We start from the raw sequence: 20,034 nt of genomic DNA on the forward strand, positions 1-20,034 counted from the left end.
AAAATGAGACCAAGGATATTTTGTGTTCTGAGTGCAATTCATTCTTTTGCGTTCTGGCGCATGCTGCACGACTGCAGTGTGTTCAGAATGCTTGATTGCAAATTGCGTACATGCAAACGCGCAACGAACGCGCGGCGCAGCACGCACAAGCGGATGCAAAAAAGAAAAAAAAGCGCCGGCGCGGCACGCGCGAGCGGCCGGGCGAGCGGGTTCATGAAAAAACGTGGGGACTGCGCAGCACCCGCACGAAAACAAAAAAAAAAAAGAATAAAAAACCGGCGCTTGCGAGAGAGCTAGGAGAGCAGGTGCGAGGCGCGGCTGGTGTTGCAATGACGACGCATACCGTGTGCGCCGCCATTCTGAAGTTTCAGTTTCTGAATCCCAGCCGCCAGGATAGTAACTGAAGGGACGTTTGGCGCTGCCAGCGCTGACGTCATGAATTAAGGCGTCCTATGGGAGGTATACGGAGTAACCTCCCCCTGATCGGGTGACAGACAGACAAACAGAAAGACAGACAGACCAAAATTTCTGCGCCTGAGTTCCCCAAGAAAAACTATCGTCTTTAAAAGAGACCTTAGTTCTACGGCCGTCAAGCACATTGAGCATATGTTTCTGGAAAAAATTTGAAGGGGTACCGGTTCCCGTATGGCGCCTATTTTGAGTGGCTTGCTTCTGGCACACTATGATAGACAGCTTTCGGATCACGTCGTCTAAGGTGGGTCAACAAAAGTGGTTCGCTACGTGGCCGATTTTTTTGTATTTTGAAGCGGGACCCTTCGCACATGTAGAGCGAAATTTCAGCGTCTTCCAGCCGATCTCTCGAGGCCTCTAATTCACGAAAGAAATTCCAGTCGACGGCTGTGTCCGTTTTATCGACCTGAAACTTCACATCAGCCAAAGCCACACTTGCTGGGCTCACGCGCTGCACTCAAAGAAGCTGCTACTACCACTTTCCTCGGCTCATTCTGGAATCATCAAGCGCACCATAGCACAAGGAACGCTCAAGAATGCCTTCTTCGCGCCAGTCACCATGAGGTCAACAAATGGATCGCCTCACATCTAACGGCTTTTCCGGAACACCTCCTCACGTCTTTGGCAGAAGGTCTCCTCCTTGAGCTCAAGTTGTCCAAATTAAACGCTGGGCTTGAACTTGACAAGTCAAAGCTCCCGGTCATCCCGTACGTGCATACAGTCTCCCACAGAATGCTGCAGGCATGCCGTTGTACAGGTTTTTTTCTCGGGCCCCCGAAAAAGCCACAAATTTGGGGGACGCTTAAGCTTCGCCTTTAAGAATTGAACGCGATAGCGATATCCGGCCCTATCCTTGTCGTGCTCTGATTCGTTGGTCATTACGTTCAGTCGCCCGGTCCCACACACACACACACACACACACACACACACACACACACACACACACACACACACACACACACACACACACACACACACACACACACACACACACACACACACACACACACACACACACACACACACACACACACACACACACACACACACGACATACCTATAGTAAAGATAAAGGTTCAAAAAACCAGAAAGAAGGTTCCTTGTGTAAACAAGTGAACAGGAGCCAGCGAGACCACGACCATTGCAGTAATGCACCGTTTCGCTCCTGGTGGAATGCAAAACGGCAATGGTGTACGAAATTCAGACCACTTGTGGCAGACCATACATAGGCCAAACCGGACTTTGCCTCAACGACGATCCGCGGGAAGGGGCAAACAATGTGAGGAACAAACATGGCAGTAACCTGGCAATTCATTGTGCCACATGCGGGTACTCACCGCTACTCCATGATACCAAGGTTGGCGCAACTACAAAGACAGTCGCGCTCGGGAAATTTTTGAAACCTTTACAATGATGCACATAAGCTCGGAATGTGGTACTGCGCCATCACTCTTCCTTTCTGTGAAGGAATTCAGCTTCCTGCAGCAAACTTAATGACATATGCATCTGTTTTTTATCATCAAAACCACGCCCATTCGCATCTATCTCGATCTTCAACCTCCCCCCCCCCCACTTTTCTAACCTATATAAAGGTGTTTATTGGCGGACACTCGGCGAAGATGAACGACAGCGACAGTCAAGGCGGGGCCCACTCTGCACGAGCTGGGTTCTGTCCGAAGAGGGCAACCCACTAGAAGGGGCCGGAGAGGACGACCCACTTCTGAGTTCCAATAAGCTTCGCTACAATTACTCCGGGTACGAAAAGGGAGCAGCCTGGCGACCTAACAACTTGTCAAATTGAGCGGGTCATGGTAGGCCTTGAGGCGCTCCACGTTTACAATGTCGCGCCCTCGACGGCGCATGTCCGAGGATGGATCGATGGGTTCGATCAGGTAGTTTACAGGGGAGGTGTGTTCAGCGACACGGTAGGGGCCTTCGTATAGGGCAGTAGCTTTGAAGAGAGGCCAGGTGCAGTGGTAGGGATCGAGGGCCATACGAGCGCTCCAGGGAGGAACGTCGGATCAGAAGTGATACTGTGACCGCTAATGCTCCTCTGCCGCTCTTGGTCATGTGTAGTGAAGGTCTTGGGAAGTTCGCGACATTCTTCAGCAAGTCGGGCGGTAGCAGAAATCGGCGCACACTCAGACCGATCCGGCTTGTATGGAAGGATTGTGTCGATTGTGTGCGACGGGTGCCTGCCATACAATAAGAAAAAGGGAGAAAAAACGAGTGGTGCTCTGAGCGGCGGTATCGCAGGCGTAGGTGACGAAGGGCAGAATGGCATCCCAGTTGGTGTGATCGGCGGCTACGTACATGGAGAGCATGTCGCCGAGCGTACGGTTAAAGCGTTCGGTGGGGCCATTCGTCTGCGGGTGGTAAGCAGTAGTTTTGCGGTGAACAACGTTGCACTCTTAGAATGGCTTCGACGACTTCCGACAAGAAGACACGGCCTCGATCGCTGAGCAGCTCCTGAGGTGGACCGTGACGTAGCATGAATCGGTGGAGCAGGAAGGAGGCCACATCACGCGCTGTAGCCGCTGGGAGGGCGGCAGTTTCGGCGTATCGCGTGAGGTGGTCTATAGCGACGATAGCCCAGCGGTTACCAGCAGACGTCAGAGGAAGTGGCCCATACAAATCGATGCCAACACGCCCAAACGGCCGGTCAGGGCAAGGTAGAGGTTGCAGACCTGCCGGCGACAGGTGCGTTGAAGTTTTGCGGCGCTGACAATCGATGCAGGAACGAACGAACTTCTGCACCTAGCGGTACATCCCTCGCCAAAAGTACCGCTGGCGGATGCGGTGGTAAGTTTTCGATACCCCAGAATGCGCACACTGCGGATCAGAGTGGGACGATTCTTATGTCAGAACGCAGACTTCGGGGTATTACTAGTAGCCACTGGCGGCCGTCGCCGCTGTACTTGCGTCGGTGGAGGAGGTCGTCGCGAACGGCGAAATGGTGGGCTTCACGACGCAACGCGCGAGTGGATGGTGTTGCCGACAGTTCAGTCAGCAAGTCTATCAGTGAGGCAATCCAGCGATTCTTGCGCTGTTCGGTAGCGATGGTGTGAGTGTCGATGGAAGAAACGGCAAGGGGAGACACTGAGCTGTGGGCATTGTCGACAGGCAAGAGAGAGCGTGACAGGGCGTCGGCGTCAGCATGCTGGCGTCCGTTGCGGTACAGTACGCGGATGTCGTAGTCTTGCAGGCGAAGTGCCCAACGGGCGAGACGGCCTGAGGGACCTTTCAATGACAACCAGCACAGCGCAGGATGGTCGGTGATGACATCAAATGGGCGACCATAAAAATAAGGTCGGAACTTCGTAAGGGCCCAGATGATTGCCAGGCATTCTTTCTCCGTGACGGTGTATTTGGCCTTGGCTTTAGTAAGCGTGCGACTTGCATATGCCACGACATATTCCGGGAACCCAGGTTTGCGCTGTGCGAGAGGTGCTGGGATCGATACCCAGCACCTCCACCAAATTATAAAGATGTTTATTGGCGGACACTCGGCGAAGATGAACGACAACGACAGTCAAGGCGGGGCCGACTCTGCACGAGCTGCGTTCTGTCCGAAGAAGGGGCCCACTAGAAGGGGCCGGAGAGGACGACCCACTTCAGAGTTCCAATAAGCTTCGCTACACCTATATGAAATTTGTGAACGCACAATAAAAGCTTTGTTAGTAGTCAGCTCCCGTCCCCGTGTGTTCTTCCCTTGTTCGTTCGTAAATTAGCGCTTTTGTTTTTTTAGAAGGAAAAAGAGATGGTGGCGGGAGCGCCCGTCGATTCGCTCTCGAGTGGTGGCTAGCCACACAAGCCGCCTACTTCTCGAACTCCGCCCGCTTGACACTCCGCCCGCATGAATACCGAGAATAAGTTATTAAATTCTCTACGAATTCATTAAGGCGTATTAAATTCACTAAAATTCACTGAGAAGTATTCCTTAGTGAACTGAAGGCACGTTGACCGTTTCTATCTATCTATCTATCTATCTATCTATCTATCTATCTATCTATCTATCTATCTATCTATCTATCTATCTATCTATCTATCTATCTATCTATCTATCTATCTATCTATCTATCTATCTATCTATCTATCTATCTATCTATCTATCTATCTATCTATCTATCTATCTATCTATCTATCTATCTATCTATCTATCTATCTAATGGGTCTGGGCGCTCTCGTGGTCATCACTTTAGTGCAGGCCCGTGGCCAGGGGGGGGGGGGGGGGGGAGGGGGGAGGGCTGGGGGCCCGGTCTTTCTCGCCGAAATTTTTATGAGGGGGGTGTTTTGCTGAAAATGAACAATGAAAATAGGTGATTTTCCCAAATAGGCACATAGCCGCATAACACGGCCCGTGGTATACGGGTATGCACCATAGGTGCTTCGCAGTGTATATGAAATGAGGGACAGCGAAAACAGACTGGGAGTCTTAACGCTTTAAGGAGCACGTGTTGCACAAAATCTGGTGCCGGCGTCGATGGAGTTGTCGATGAACGAAAAACCCCATGAAGGAAGCAAGGAATAAAAAATTGGGGGACGCTTAAACTTGGCCTTCAAGAGTTGAATGCGACAGCGACAGACGACTGCACACGATGTGCGGTCGCCTAGCCAGCAACACAAACACACGCCACACACACGGCACACAGAAGCCACGCGAAAGGTAAAGGTTTCCGCCCTCTTCAACAGCAATTTTATTACAACACTGTACCCACTACGTGTCTGTAAGAGAATGCGCGCACCAATGTGTGTGCCCTCTGTTACGGGTGGCATGCTTTAAAGCAGCAGCAAGTACGCGCGTCATACTTTTTCCAAGTTGCGATGCACCCACGTATGTGGCCGCAGATAGGTGCGGGGGTGCATCGCACCCCCGCACCTATCAGCCGCCACACGTTGATACCTAAGCTCCGTGTGTGCTTGCAGGGACACATGTAAAGTTGGCTACCGTGTAAAGTTGGCTTCGTGTACGAGCTTCAGAGCTGCATCGCGGCTACTCGCGCATGCCTCCCTGCTGTTCACAACATTACTTTGTTACACTGCGATAACAAATACATGTTAGACAGGTAGCTCGTGCGCGTCGTCGATTCTCAGTGAACGGACCGATTGTGGTGGAGCGTGTTGCTTGCAGTTTGTTTGGGATTGGGGAGTTTGACAAGGTAGCGTTTGGTGGGATACCTTGCGCGCGTATTGCTTCACTACGCGTTTTTTTCGATGATTTCATGTGCTATCAGTGCCAAATTCAGAGGGGCGGCCGGGATTTCCTAATCGCGCCCCCTTACTTTTTTTTAAATTCATACCCCAAGAAGAGCACATATAGGTTCTCCCGAAAGCTGACCCCCTTCGGAAAAATCCTGTATCCGCCCCTGTTGCTATGAAATGTTAAAGGAGTCATGAACCACTTTGCCATGTAATGATCTAACGACCTGACTATCGACGTTTACTGCCCCCGGAATCGACTGCCGCGAAAATTTCTCGAATCTGTCAAGAACGAGCGGAGTTACGGAAGTTGGCGCATGCTCTCAGCGCTTTCTCTCTTTTCTCGTGCCGGCGAGCGCACTGGAAGCTACACAGGGAGGGATGGCACGGGAGAAAGAAGTTACGTCAGCGCGCGTCATGAAACGCGACCGCTCTCCTGCTGTGATTCGCGTGCGCCAGTGTGGCTACCGTGTAAAGTTGGCAGATTGAGGATGAGTGCGGCGCTGGCAAGTGGCGGCATCCCGTGGCAAGAAGCGCATCTGATCTGAACGCCGCTCTCGCTTTATGTCGGCTATCAGCCAACGAGGATGTCTTTTGCGATGCGGAGAAACAGATACGCGGCGTCAACTGACAGGCGCCCCGCCCACCGACAAACAGCCTCTGTTTGAAAAGAGGGCGCCTGAGAAGAAAGCAACTTCGCGCTCAGCTTGCAGCCTTTACGCGGCGTGCACGACTGCAATATTTGGCTGAGCAGTTCATAGCCGTGTCAGTTTTCCGCAGGATGCGTTTTTTCAACAAGCCCAAGGGGTGTTTCATGACCCATTTAATCGATGCTTCAAATGTGTTGCACTTTCCATATGAAACTGAAAAAAAACGCTGTTCCGGCAGATGTGTTACATTCGACAGTGGGTGCGCTATCGTTGGGTACGCGCTGAGGTGGTTTGCAAGCGTTCAGTCGTCGACGCAAAACAGCCTTGCTGGAAAGGGTTGACATTCTAAGGCGCCAGCAGGCCCCGAAAGCGACGATCTGAACGCGAATATTATTGGCGTATTCTGTTATTTACGAACACATGTCGCAAGGATATTCAATAAAATATCAGCTCATCTGCATCTACTTCTTAAAGCAACTCACACTTCATGTTCACTTTTCAGGTGCGTGAGACGACGAAATGTTCTACATTTTAATCGTGCAGTAATTCCATATACGACGTATAGCATACATCGGTGACTAGTGACTACAGCAGCGAAACATTTTTTATTTCAAAAATAAAAAAGCAACGTTTCATTTAAATATAGTTGCACAATACATCAGGTCGACGTAGACTGTCCCTCATGAAACACTCCTTGAAACGGGTCAGCAGAACTTTCTTACCGCCATCGCTGTGCCTAGCCATGTCGAGCGCAGAAGCCTCCTCCCAACCATCCTACACTACACGAATGGTATTCAGATATCTCAGAACGCTTTATTCGCTACACTGAAAACTAACAGACGAAATTTATAACCTAGCGGAAAGCTTCATTTTCAACGACGACAGGCTTACATATGACTCGGTGACAAACTTGTACCTTCTCGTTGTGAGGCAGTTTGTTACATGTAATAATTGACAACGTAACAGCCAGGAAATATTGTAAAGTATACAGGCCCTTACACACTCGTCTGACATTTTTAAGCCCCGATTAGTTGCTATCAAACCAGACACAAGCCAGAAGTTATAGCAGCGACAGCAATAAAATTCGGACACACGCCTCCAATATGGCGCCGAATCGGAAGCTTCGTCAAACCTCCGACAGATGGCAGCAATTTTGCATAAGGCCTATACGGCCTACAAGCCCGCGATTGTCGCACTGTGCTGCAGCTTGGGTTAACCCGTGTTTGTCGACAACCTGCCTCGAGTGGCCTTTCTGCGCCGTGTGGGTGAGTCGACGAACCTGGCCGTACCGTCTTTGTACACTGCGGCAGTGTAGAACGTCGTGTCCCTTCCCTGTCGCCTCGTAGGGTAAGCTTCGTGCGAACCTATCCCAACAGGCAATACGCGCAGCTGCGTAGCGGCATGCTTTGTTGATGGTGTGGATGATGAGTATGGTGAATGGCTGAGGCCTTTCCAACAGGTGGTGCGCCCTAAACTCGTTACGCTATGCACAGGTGTGACGCATGGTGCGATTATGCGCTTCTGGTAACGTCACTCCTCGCCCGGATTGACAATTTTGTATTACGATGCTTGAATGCCCTTCGGCATTTTGACGAAGCAGTTCCAATAACTGGCGTGGATGTGTGGTGGAATACTTGACTGCCATGTAGAATTGTTGTGCTCGATCCCGGCTCGAACACTACCTTTTATTTTTTGCGGCGAGCGGGATTGTTCGCTCACGGAAAACGCCCTCAACGCTGACACCACATTGTTTGTGCTGCAAAGTAAATTGCGCTATACGTGCGCGCGCATGGCCGCCTACTGTTAGAAATAGCGTTTGTTTATGCTTGCACTGAGTCGCACCTGATTGTACATGATATGATTTCACGGTGGCTATAAAAACAATAGCCGCCTCTAATAAACGGTTCTTGTTCTGGCAGACTTCGTCTGGCGTGCTTCCCGGATGCTATGCGCTCCACCCACGACCCGCTGTAACAATGGCGACGAGAAACCCACCCACGTAAGACCAAGGGCTTCGCTGCTTCTGCAATGGCGTACCAAGTACCACCGTTTGACGTTGGCAAGGACAAGTGGACGTCGTACGTCATTCGCATCGAGTCCTACTTCGAAGGTGTAATGGACGTGACTGGGAGCCAGACGCTCAGCAACAGAACAAAAGGTTTATTGCGCGTTCCGATAAATAGCGGCTAACAGATGACGTCATTTGCACGTGGCTCACGTGCGTCTCAACACAGAGAGCAGCGTTTGGTGCCGCGTCCTAACATTCCTCCCTTTTAAGTTTAAATATATACACAATTTCTCTAAACACTGGAGCCAAAACGAACGACTGGTCTACGAGTTCGTGTAGATCTTCTCAGCTCGGGTCCCTCGGGCGTGTAGAGAGGACTTGGGCTGGTGATGCCAGGCTCCACGTCGACAGGTGATTGTACCGGAGGAAGCCGGAAGTGGTAGTCAGGTAGTGGCTCTGAAGGCTTCTCCGTCGGCCATGCGCGCCTCAGTTGGTTGCGATGCCTATGGTGCACGTCTCCATTTGCCATTCGAACTAGATAGGAGACTAGACCCTTCACTTTGATTACTTCAGCCAACTTCCATCGCGGTCCCGCAGCGAAGCATCAGGCGTAGACCGAATCTCCTACCCCAAATCCTTTCACGGTGATGTCAGAGGTGGAGTGCTGGCGGACTGGGTGCAGCTTGTCTAATGCTGAACGTAATTTTCTGCCCATCATCATCTCCGCCGGGCTCTTTCCAGTCTCTGAATGTGGGGTGGTATGTTGTTTATATAAGAAGCGGGATATCTTGCATTGGGTGTCGTTTCCCGACTATTTCTTCAACGCTTCTTTTACTTCCCTCACCATTCTTTCGGCCCTTCCATTACTAGAAGGGTGATAAGGTGCTGTAAACACTGAGCGGATGCCGTTAAGCTTGAGAAACGCTTGCATCTCCTCGCTCGTAAATGCGGTTCCGTTGTCGGAAACGATAACATCTGGAACTCCGTGAGTGGCAAACAGTGCACGTAGAGCTGAGATTACTGCCGAAGTTTTCATGGAAGGCATAATCTTCACTTCAGCCCAGTTGGAGAATGCGTCCACCACGACGAGAAAAACTTCGCCTTGTACTGGTCCGGCAAAGTCAATGTGCAAACGGCTCCAAGGTTGATCTGGCTTAACCCAGAAGTGAACTGGTTCTTTTGGATCGCTTTGACGGTTCACTTGGCATCTTTAACAGTGACGCACAAATTCCTCGATTTGTTTGTCCATTTTCGGCCACCATATTAGCGATCTTGCTTGACTCTTCATAGCTGTCATGCCAGGATGGTTTGCGTGCAACAAACGAAGAACATTATTTCTTGCTGCTTGAGGTATGACCACTCGATTTCCCCAGAGGATGCAATCCCGATGCAGAGATAACTCATTCTTTCTTGTTGCAAAAGCCGCAAGATCGTTGTCAAACTTTGTTGGCCAACCAGAGAGAATGTAATTCTTCACAGTTGGCAATATATGGTCCCTCTTCGTGAGTTCCGCGATGTCAGACGCTTGTAAGGGTGGATACTCCACAGCGTCCAACAGCAACACGTCACCAGGTGGTTGCGTCTCGTCTTCGCGTCCCGGTACTGGAAGACGGCTTAATGCGTCAGCGTTGCTGTTGCGGGGACCTGGTCGATATTCCAAGGTGTAGTCATATGCAGCCAAAAGAAGAATCCAACGAAGCATTCTTGGGGAAACAACTTCCGGAATGCGTTTCTCTCTGTTAAACAATCCCAGCAGAGGCTGGTGATCAGTTGTAACAATGAAGTTACGTCCAGCCAAATATTGGTGGAACTTCTTTACGCCATACACGATGGCTAAGCCCTCCTTGACAATCTGCGCATACTTTCGCTAGCTCGATCCAAGCGTTTTAGAAGCGTATGCTATTGGGCGTTCTGTGCCATCTTGTTCCCGGTGAGCCAACACGGCTCCAATTCCAACAGGTGATGCGTCGCACGACAGCACAATTGTTTGCTTCTGGTCATACGAAATAAGAACTGCTTCTGACGATAACAATTTCTTCAGCGCAACAAAGGCTCGGTCGTGCTGGCTATTCCAGCTCCAAGCACTGTCTTTGTCCAACAAGCGGTGAAGTGGTTCCGCGACTTCTGCTTTTCCTTTTAGGAATCGGCTATAAAAATTAATTAGCCCAAGGAATGATTGCAGTTCCTTCTTTGATGACGGCGTCGGTGCGTTCAGGATCGCGTCCACTTTGCTTGTAGAAGGATGAATGCCCGTAGCATCAATCACATGACCCAGAAACTCAATGCTCGACTTGCGGAATTCGCATTTTTCTTTGTTCACCCGCAGACGTGCGTTCTATAGCCGGGTGAGCACTGCCTGTAGGCGTTCCGCGTGCTGTTCTGGCGTCTCTCCTGAGATTAAGATGTCATCGAGATAGCATTTGACTCCCGATACTCCTGCCAACAACGTGTCCATGGTGCGCTGGAACAACCACGGCGCTACGGTAATTCCAAAAGGCAGTCTGCGCACTTTAAATAAGCCCTTCATAGTGTTTACAGTAAGGACATCAGCTGATGCGTCGTCCACCACAAGCTGTTGATAGGCCTGAGCCAAATCCAGCTTCGTGAAAATTTTGCTTGGTCCTAGCGTTGCTAGCATTTCATCAGTTGTGGGCAAGGGATAGACGCTATTTTGAACGGCCTTGTTCACCGTGCTGCGATAATCACCACACAAGCGTACGGAACCGTTTCGCTTTCTCACGACTACGATGGGGGTTGCCCATGTAGAGGACTGTACTGGCTCCCACACGCCTTGCTTAACAAGCCTGTCTATCTCTGCTGCCACGTCATCTCGAAGGGCAAACGGTACTGCTCTGCTTTTCAAAAACCGGCTGTGCTTCATTTTTTAGATCAATGTGCACTGGTTGTTGAGTGCATCCTGGAAGATCATTCGCAAAGACCTCTTGAAATCGCTGAAGTATTTCTGACTCATCAGATGTTTTCTTTATTCCTTGAATTTTAATTCCTAAAGCCTTAAACCAACTTCTTCCAAGAAGACTACTACCTTGCTTGTTCACCACTAGTAAAGGCAACTTTGCACATTTTTGTTTGAAACGCACTTCGACTATTGCTTTTCCCAGCATCTCAAGTGGCTCTTTCGTCCAAGTCACAAGCTGCGTTCCGGTACTGACTAGCGGAATTTTGCCTGCGCGTCCTTCAATTGCTCGCCACGTTTCTTGACTAACCAGCGAGTGAGACGCTCCTGAGTCTACTTCCATCTGAACCTCTTTCCCTTGGATCAGCACAGTGGTAATAAATTTTTCTGACTCGCGAACTTCGTAAACAGAGTAAAGCTCTTCCACTTCGTGCAACGGTCTGCTTGCCTAACTTTGCTTCCGTGCCGGATTTTTTCCTCGCTTCTGTGCCGCAGTTTGATTATGACTTGACGGCGATTCTTTTCTGAAGCGACAAGCTCTAGCGATATGGCCTTTTTTCCTGCAATAGTGACAAGCTTCATAACGAAATTTGCAAGTTTTAGAACTGTGCTCACCGTTGCAGCGGTAACAGACGCCATCTCTGGACGCAGCTGGCTCCTTTGGGCGCGTTTCGTGGACGGCCGCGTCGCCTATGCAGTTCGCGTCGCTGAGGCTCTGTGTCCTGATTTCTCGTTGCTGCCGTTGGGTTGCTTCCGCTGTCACGGCCATGTCGTACGCCACAGTGAATGTCAGGTTCCTTTCTGCCAGTAGGCGTTGCTGCACAGCCTCGTTGCTGATGCCGAAGACGAAAGGATCTCGCATCATCTCGTCCATAGGAAGCGTGTCGTCTCCGAAGCCACAGTTTTCAGCCAGCCTTCTCAGCGCTGTCACGTAATCTGCGACGCTTTCGCCTTGCGCTTGGTTACGCTTGTAAAATAAAAATCTACCGTACAGCACTGACGGCTTCGGATGCATGTGTTCTCGGACCGCTTTCTTGATCTTCTCGTAAGCTGCAGCAGTTGGCCTTTCGGGTTTGACCAGCGTCACGATGAGACTGTAAGTTTCTTCTCCACAGGAGCTGAGTAAAACAGCACGCTTTTCTTCATCCTTCGAAAGCTTGTTGGCTTCGCAGTACATTTCAAGTCGTTCCACATACTCGTCCCATGACGCACTTGTACCGAGGCTGTACTCCCCGATGCCGCTGACTGGCATTGCACTGCGCGTCTTGTTCGGGCCTGCGCTGGTCCGCTGCCTGTCTTCGTCGCCACTGTAATGGACGTGACTCGGAGCCAGACGCTCAGCAACAGAACAAAAGGTTTATTGCGCGTTCCGATAAATAGCGGCTAACAGATGACGTCATTTGCACGTGGCTCACGTGCGTCTCAACACAGAGAGCAGCGTTTGATGCCGCGTCCTAACAGAAGGGAACAACACCGCGGAAGACGCACAGAAGAGAGCGCTTCTTGTCTCGGCTCTCGGATTACGGTCCATTGGCGTCCTCAGTGGACGGTGCGTTCCTCGTAAAGTGAACCAGCTCACCTACAAAGAAGCGGTGGAAATTTTGCAAAGCTTCTATGATCCCCAGCCGAACGAAACTGCAGAGAGCTTCAGACTTTTTACTCGTGTCCAAAATGAAGACGAATCTGCCCAGCAGTTTATCGTCGAGCTCCATCGACTTGCCGACAAGTGCAACTTTGACGACATGTTGGACCGAATGCTGCGGGACAAGATTGTATGCGGAATCCGAAGCACAGAGCTACAGAGAGCACTACTTTGTCGTTCAAGTTTGACCTTGAAGGAAGCCTAGAGCATGGTGCTCGCATCAGAGGCGTCGGGTCAAGGCATCAAGCTCATGAAGAACGTCGACGTGAAGACTGAACCAGAACTACATAGGTTGGCTGACAGGCGGCCAATACGATGCACAAGCAAGCATGAAAGCAAAGAGTGCGGAAAGTGTGGAAAGAAAACCCACTCGGATCAAGCTTGCCGGTACAAGAATGCCAAGTGCTTCAAGCCGTAGCGTTAGAACGTTTAACTGGGCAAGTTGGTGTGATTCCATGTCGAATGAATAAACCGCGCGAAAGAACGAGGACGAACAGAAGAAACAACAGACCACAGCGCTGACTCGCAACTCGCGAGTCGCTGACTCGCACAGCGCAACTCGCGAGTCAGCGCTGTGGTCTGTTGTTTCTTCTGTTCGTCCTCGTTCTTTCGCGCGGTTTATTCATTCGAGATGGAATCCGTAGCGTGCAGAGCAAGTGCATGGAGACAGAGCACTTTTGCGTTAACCGGAAACCCCGAAGGAAACGAGGCGTGTACTTCTCAGCTGTTGACAATCAGCAAAAGTCGAGCGTCGGTGCCGGACAGCGAAATCATCCGTCCTGTACGACGCAAGTTTCGCTGCGGAGGCGTTGACCTAGTTATGGAAATTGACACCGGGTCGCCGGTATGCGTAATACCCTGGGACGTGTACAACAGGCACCGCGAACAGTGGCCCGAAATCAAGAAGACAGACTTCAAGTTGTCCTTTCACCTGGGACCGCTGCCTATCGCTGGTAAGCTCACGCTGCCAATTTCCTACGACGGCAAGACACTGACTGCCTCGATGACCGTAGTTCGTCATTCAGGGCCTTGTTTATGTGGTCGCGACCTTATTCGAGCCCTGAACAACCAGGGTGCTCCTGTTCTAAGCCTGAGCAGTGCCAACAGACGAGATGACAAAGAGCTCGAAGCAATTTTGTCTGAGTATGAAGACGTCTTTGTGGAAGAACTGGGCCTGTTCAAGGTTCCGCCTGTTCACCTCTACGTGAAAGGAGAAGCCGTTCCGAAATTTTTCGAGGCGAGACCCCTGTCGTATGCATTGCGAGACAAGGTTACGGAAGAGCTGGAAAGGCTAGTGAAGTTTGGCGTGCTTTCTCCTATCGCTCACTCTGAATGGGCTACGCCAATTGTGCCGGTGCTGAAGACAGACGGGTCTGTCAGGATCCGCGGCGACTACAAGGTCACCGTAAATGCAGCATGCGTCACTGAACACTATCCGCTTCCAGTCATCGATGACATTCTTGCAGCACTGCACAAGGTAGACGTCTATAGCACCTTAGACTTACGGGACGCCTACAACCAGATTCCATTGGATGACGAATCAAAGAAGTTGACCACCATCAGTACCCACAAAGGCTTGTTTTGCTTCAACCGCTTACCTTTTGGGGTGTCGTCCGCACCGGCTATCTTCCAGCGCACTATGGAAAATTTGCTTGGTGGTCTAAGTGGCGTACAAGCATATTTAGACGACGTCCTGGTGGCAGAAGGGAAAGCAGACAGCGGAAGCAATCTCAAAGCTGTGCTCCACCGCTTCCGTGAATGTGGTATAAAAGTACGGAAAGATAAATGTTCCTTCAGGGAGACGGAAGTATCGTATCTGGGACACAAAATCACCAGTGACGGAATTCATCCACTGGAGAAGAACATGGAAACTGTGATGAAGCTACCAAATCCAAGCAACGTGAGTGAGCTACGTTCTTACATTGGTCTGCCCACTTATTTCAGCAAGTTCCTCCCGTGCATGGCAACCACGCTTGCACCATTGTACGACCTTCTGAAGAAGGATTGCCGGTGGAAGTGGACTTCAAGTCAGCAACAGGCATTTGAACAATCTAAGGAAGCCCTCCGACATGCCAAAACGCTCATGCACTTTGACCCAACCAAGCCGTTGCGGCTCGAGTGTGAGACCTCTCCGCATGGCATAGGAGCGGTTCTTTCCCATCGTGTTGACGGCGTCGACAAGCCGGCAGGATTCCGTTCGCGAACACGGACCCAGGCGGAACAGAATTATTCGCAGCTCGAGCGGGAGGCCTTGGCATTGAATTTCGGCGTAACCAAGTTCCGTGATTACCTGCTGGGGCGGCCTTTCATTCTGTTAACCGATCATAAGCCGTTGGTTGGCTTGTTCCGCGAAGACCGCCCTACACCTGTCATGGCAGCGGCTCGCATCCAGCGTTGGTCTTTGATTTTGGGAGCCTACCAATACCGGATAGAGTACAAGCCTGGAGGAGACAACCAAAACGCCGACGCCCTCAGCAGACGTCCTCTCACGACCCCTGACGATGTCGCCAAAGAAATAACTGATTACGTGCACTCATTGCGGCAACTTGACGACACACTTGTGACGTCACACGAGCTTCGCCGATTGACAGAAGCCGACAAGGTATTGCGAACAGTCAAGGCGTTTATACTAAAAGGTTGGCCGCAAGGAAAACACGTGGAACCATGCTTGAAAGCGTACGTGGCAAGAAAACTTCAGTTGACGTTTGCGCACGACCTCATCTTCTGGGGCCATAGAATAGTCATTTCCGAGGCTGCACGCGAGAGGACGCTTCAAATGCTGCACGAGACGCATCAGGGAGCCTCGGCTATGAAAGCGGTCGCGCGAACAATTGTGTGGTGGCCGGGACTAGACCAAGAAATCGAACACTTGAGTAAGAATTGCGATATATGCTTGAAAGCAAGGCCGTTGCCTCCGGCGAAGACACCGATGAACTAGCCGCCAACTCAAGAAAACTGGTCCCGCGTTCACCTCGATTTTGCCGGTCCAGTGAACGGTACCATGATATTAGTGGCAGTGGACTCGCATTCCAAATGGATTGAGGCAGTGCCTATGCAACATGCCACACCTGAATCGACCGTCACGTCGTTGCGTGAGATGTTCAGTCGTGTTAGCAATACTAGGACGATTGTTACGGACAACAGAACGCAGTTTACATCGGAGACGTTCGCTAAGTTCTTGTCCGGAAACAACGCGAAACACCTACGAACTGCACCATACCACCCACAGTCGAACGGGCTCGCAGAAAGGGCCGTACGTACAATCAAAGACGGCCTCAAGAAGCTTCCGCATGGTAGCCTGTCTACAACACTGACCAGGCTTCTCTTCAACTCCGAAGAACACCGCAAGACGACAAGTCCCCTAAGCAGAGGCTTCTGAACTACCAGATTCGCTCTCGTTTAGACATGCGTCTTCCTCCGCCGTTGTCTTTTTTCTTTATTTTCGCAGCAAGACACTCCATGCAGATTTGGTCCAGGCGACGCAGTTTGAGCCCGGAACTTCGGAGATGGGGAGAAGTGGCTACCTGGCACAATCAAACAACTGAACGGCGCCCGTATGATGACCATCGAGACATCAGCCGGGCTACTTCAACGCCACATGGACCAGGTTCGTCTGAGGGACAGCTCCACGGCTGCAACAAGCGAAACAGTGGCCGGGTCATCACCTGAAACTCAAGTCAAGCCTCATGAAGCCTCCGACACCGAAGAATCAGCTGCGCCTGTGCTACGGCGTTCGACGCGAGCTAAGAAACCAGTACAGCGGTATCCACCATAAGAAGGAAGGGCTGCTGCAAAGTAAACTGCGCTATACGTGCGCGCGCATGGCCGCCTACTGTTAGAGATAGCGTTTGTTTATGCTTGCACTGAGTCGCACCTGATTGTAAATGATATGATTTCACGGTGTTTATAACAACGATAGCCGCCTCTAATAAACGGTTCTTATTCGGGCAGCCTTCGTCTGGCCTGCTTCTTGGATGCCATGCGCTCCACCCACGACCCCGATGTAGCAGTTTGTGACCAGGGGCGTAGCCAAGGGGGGGGGGGGGGTTGGGGGGGTTCAACCCCCCCCCCCCCGAAATTATTCAGTTTTGCTTGCGTATATAGGCATGCACACATACAAACGCACGCACAAAGATTCATAAAGTATGGTTGAACCCCCCCCCCCCCCCCGAAAAAAATTTCTGGCTACGCCCCTGTTTGTGACACAGGTTCTTTAACGCTAGCGCGTTAAAGTTATCTTTGAAACTAACTGAACTTTCTGTCAGGAAGCAGTTCATTATACGCATCTGTAAGGTTTTGTCGTAGCGCAAAAATGATGCCATGTGCACAAAAAAATAAAGAAAACTGTCGGTAGTTCACTTGCCGGGAATCAGAGGAGTACAGCAGCCGCAGCTCTTACAGTTCTTTGTAGTGATTATGAATTTACGAAGGTTTTGAATAGCGCGAATGAGATGAGAAGCAAGAGCTGCTTACCGGTAAGCTGCCGACACGGCCAGTGCTGCTCGCAGTACCTTCGCAGGCTGCAAGCGCACGACACTGTCGAGCGCCATCTGGGCGACCGGTTTGAGCTTGGAGGGTCCCGGTGTGGGCCAGCCATTGGGCGCGTAGCCGGCCAGTCGAAGCCACTGCAGCAGCCTGTTAACACTGTTGGTACCCTGCACCAGCATGCTGCGGAGACCAAACACCAATAAGGCAAAGTACAACCAAAATATGCAATTCTCGCACCCCACATTTACAATGACCTAACACGAGTTTGCCTCGTGTCTGCTCCTTTGTATGTGCTCCACAATCACGCCCTACGTGCAAATGGAGCTATGTAAACGAAGGAATGCTCCATCGAGGCCATGAAGAGGACGATTGCAATAGCGCTCGCCTTGTTTTTGTTGTTCCGCCATCTTGGCTGAAGGACTCCTTACGTACATTTTAAAGCGATAGCATTAGAGCTCGTTTCGCAGAAATTCCGGTGTCGGCGTCGTTGGTTGTGAGTCCGCGTTGTCCGTAACCGAAAAATCGAGAAAAATGCAAATAAAATAAATAAAAATATTCGGTTCGAGAATTGCCCCGCCACGGTGGCCTAGTGGTTATGGCGCTCGACTGCTGACCCGAAGGTCGCGGGATCGAATCCCGGCCGTGGCGGCTGCATTTTCGATGGAGGTGAAAATGTTTCAGGCCCGTGTACTTAGATTTAGGTGCACGTTAAATAACCCTAGGTGGTCGACATTTCCGGAGCCCTCCACTACGGCGTCTCTCATAATCATATCGTGGTTTTGGGACGTTAAACTCGAGATATTATTATTATTATTCGGTTCGAGAATCGAACCCAAGAAGGTGTTCTACCAGAGAGTAACGCCATTGCTTGAGACAGCTTCGAAACAAAAACAACACCATTTGAAAGTCTTGTAGTGGGAGGAGTCTCCTTATCGTATGTAATATTGCGTGGCAGAAGCGTAGAATTGCGCCAGGCGTCAAAACATGTGAATTTCCCAAGAAGCGACCGTACAAAAAGTCACGTGAGTTCCATCCATCTCGTGCAGTTCGTGAAGCAAGCAATGCTGCTATCAAGCGAACGCTCAACCTGAAGAAATGAACAAGTCGAGCGTTGCGTTTGCCTACACCCAGAGGCCACTATTCGCGTGTTTCACGGACATGACAGCCAGCTTGATGATCGCGGCGAGCCGTGCTTCGGCGGTAAGCTCAAAACTCGCTGCCGCTGGCGCGTTTCTTGTGACCAGTAGCAGCCGCTTCCCGACACGATGAAAGCAGGGAACCCCTTACCTATAGTGACTGTCTTGGCCTATATTTCCTATGAAGCCCTTTCCGTTATTCCACGCACGTTTCCGTGCAATGGGGCACACAGCAGCTGCGGTTACTCCGGAAAGGCGCTTTGATGCGCGGTACCGTTCAACGGGATTCGAGCACGTGGATTAAAAAGAAGAAATAGCCCAGCTAAGTCGCACAAGGCACAGCAGAGGTGGAGGGCACGTTCTCTTTTGTTAACCACAGATTGCTTGGAAGGTTATTCAGCGCGTGCCGGTTCATGATAATTTTCTATCAGGGCTCCACCATAAGAGCTGTGTTGTAAAAAAAATCCGGCAGATCCCACGCACTGTGGGAATCGATGTAATGCGAAGCAGACAGCAAAGAGCTGCATACATCGCCTTGTTTGTCTTTGAGGCAAATGAAGTCATTCATGCGATGGCATCTAGTTCACCACATATCGCATGTTTGCCATGCATGCATGCACAATCTGGTATATACCATGCTAGTGAAACATATATTCTGGTATATACAGTGCGTGACTTGTCTTTTCTGTTCATCACGCACTCGTGTCATGCCGTACCAATTTTGGTGTATATCCACCTAACAAAACGGCCGCAAGCGCACCATGACAGTGTCATGTAAATCATACCGTACATGACATGAATAACATGATTCGCATTTTAGGACCGGTCATTTATATTCGTCATACAGTCACATCGCGCAATACCAGTTTTGGTGTATATCACACGAGCGAAATGTCCGCGAGTGATCCATGTGTATGGCATGTAAATCATGCCATACATGACATGCATATCATGGTTTTCATGTTACCACTTGTCACTTACGTTCGTCATACAGTCGCGTCGCGCAATACCAATTTTTGTGTATATCAAGCTAACGAAACGGCCGCGAATGCACCATGAGCGTGCCATGTAAATCATGACATGGATGTCATGAATTTCATGTCACCAACAGTTATTCATGTTATTCATGTAAATCATGTCGTACATGACTTGCATGTCATGATTTTCATCTTACGGCTCTCCTTTACGTTCGTCATACAGTCGCGTCTCGCAATACCAAATTTGGTGTATATAGAGCTAGCGAAACGGCCTCGAATACACGAGGAGCGTGGCATGTAAATCTTGACATACATGACTTGCATATCGTGATTTTCATGTTACCAACTCTGATTTACGTTCGTCATACAGTCGCGTCGCGTAATACCAATTTTGGTGTATATCAAGCTAGCGAAACGGCCGCGCATACACCATGAGCGTGGCATGTAAATTATGGCATACATGACACGCATGACATGGTTTTCATGTTACCACCTGTTAATCATGTTCTTCATACCGTCGCATCGCGCAATACCAATTTTGTCGTATAT

The 20,034-nt window shown here is 50.4% G+C and overlaps 1 protein-coding gene across 2 annotated transcripts in view; it reads right to left on the reverse strand.

Annotated features, from left to right (window-relative positions):
* LOC119386457 (uncharacterized) overlaps nucleotides 1-20,034 on the reverse strand; it is a 300,186-nt gene that overhangs the window by 100,923 nt on the left and 179,229 nt on the right. For both annotated transcript variants that reach the window (XM_037653742.2, XM_037653743.2), the window contains exon 4: nucleotides 17,358-17,552. In XM_037653742.2, the coding sequence (XP_037509670.1) occupies nucleotides 17,358-17,552 (195 nt within the window). The remainder of the gene's footprint in view (nucleotides 1-17,357; nucleotides 17,553-20,034) is intronic.

The sequence above is a fragment of the Rhipicephalus sanguineus genome, chromosome 3 (genome assembly GCF_013339695.2).
Source record: "Rhipicephalus sanguineus isolate Rsan-2018 chromosome 3, BIME_Rsan_1.4, whole genome shotgun sequence".
NCBI classification, from domain to species: Eukaryota; Metazoa; Arthropoda; class Arachnida; order Ixodida; family Ixodidae; genus Rhipicephalus; species Rhipicephalus sanguineus.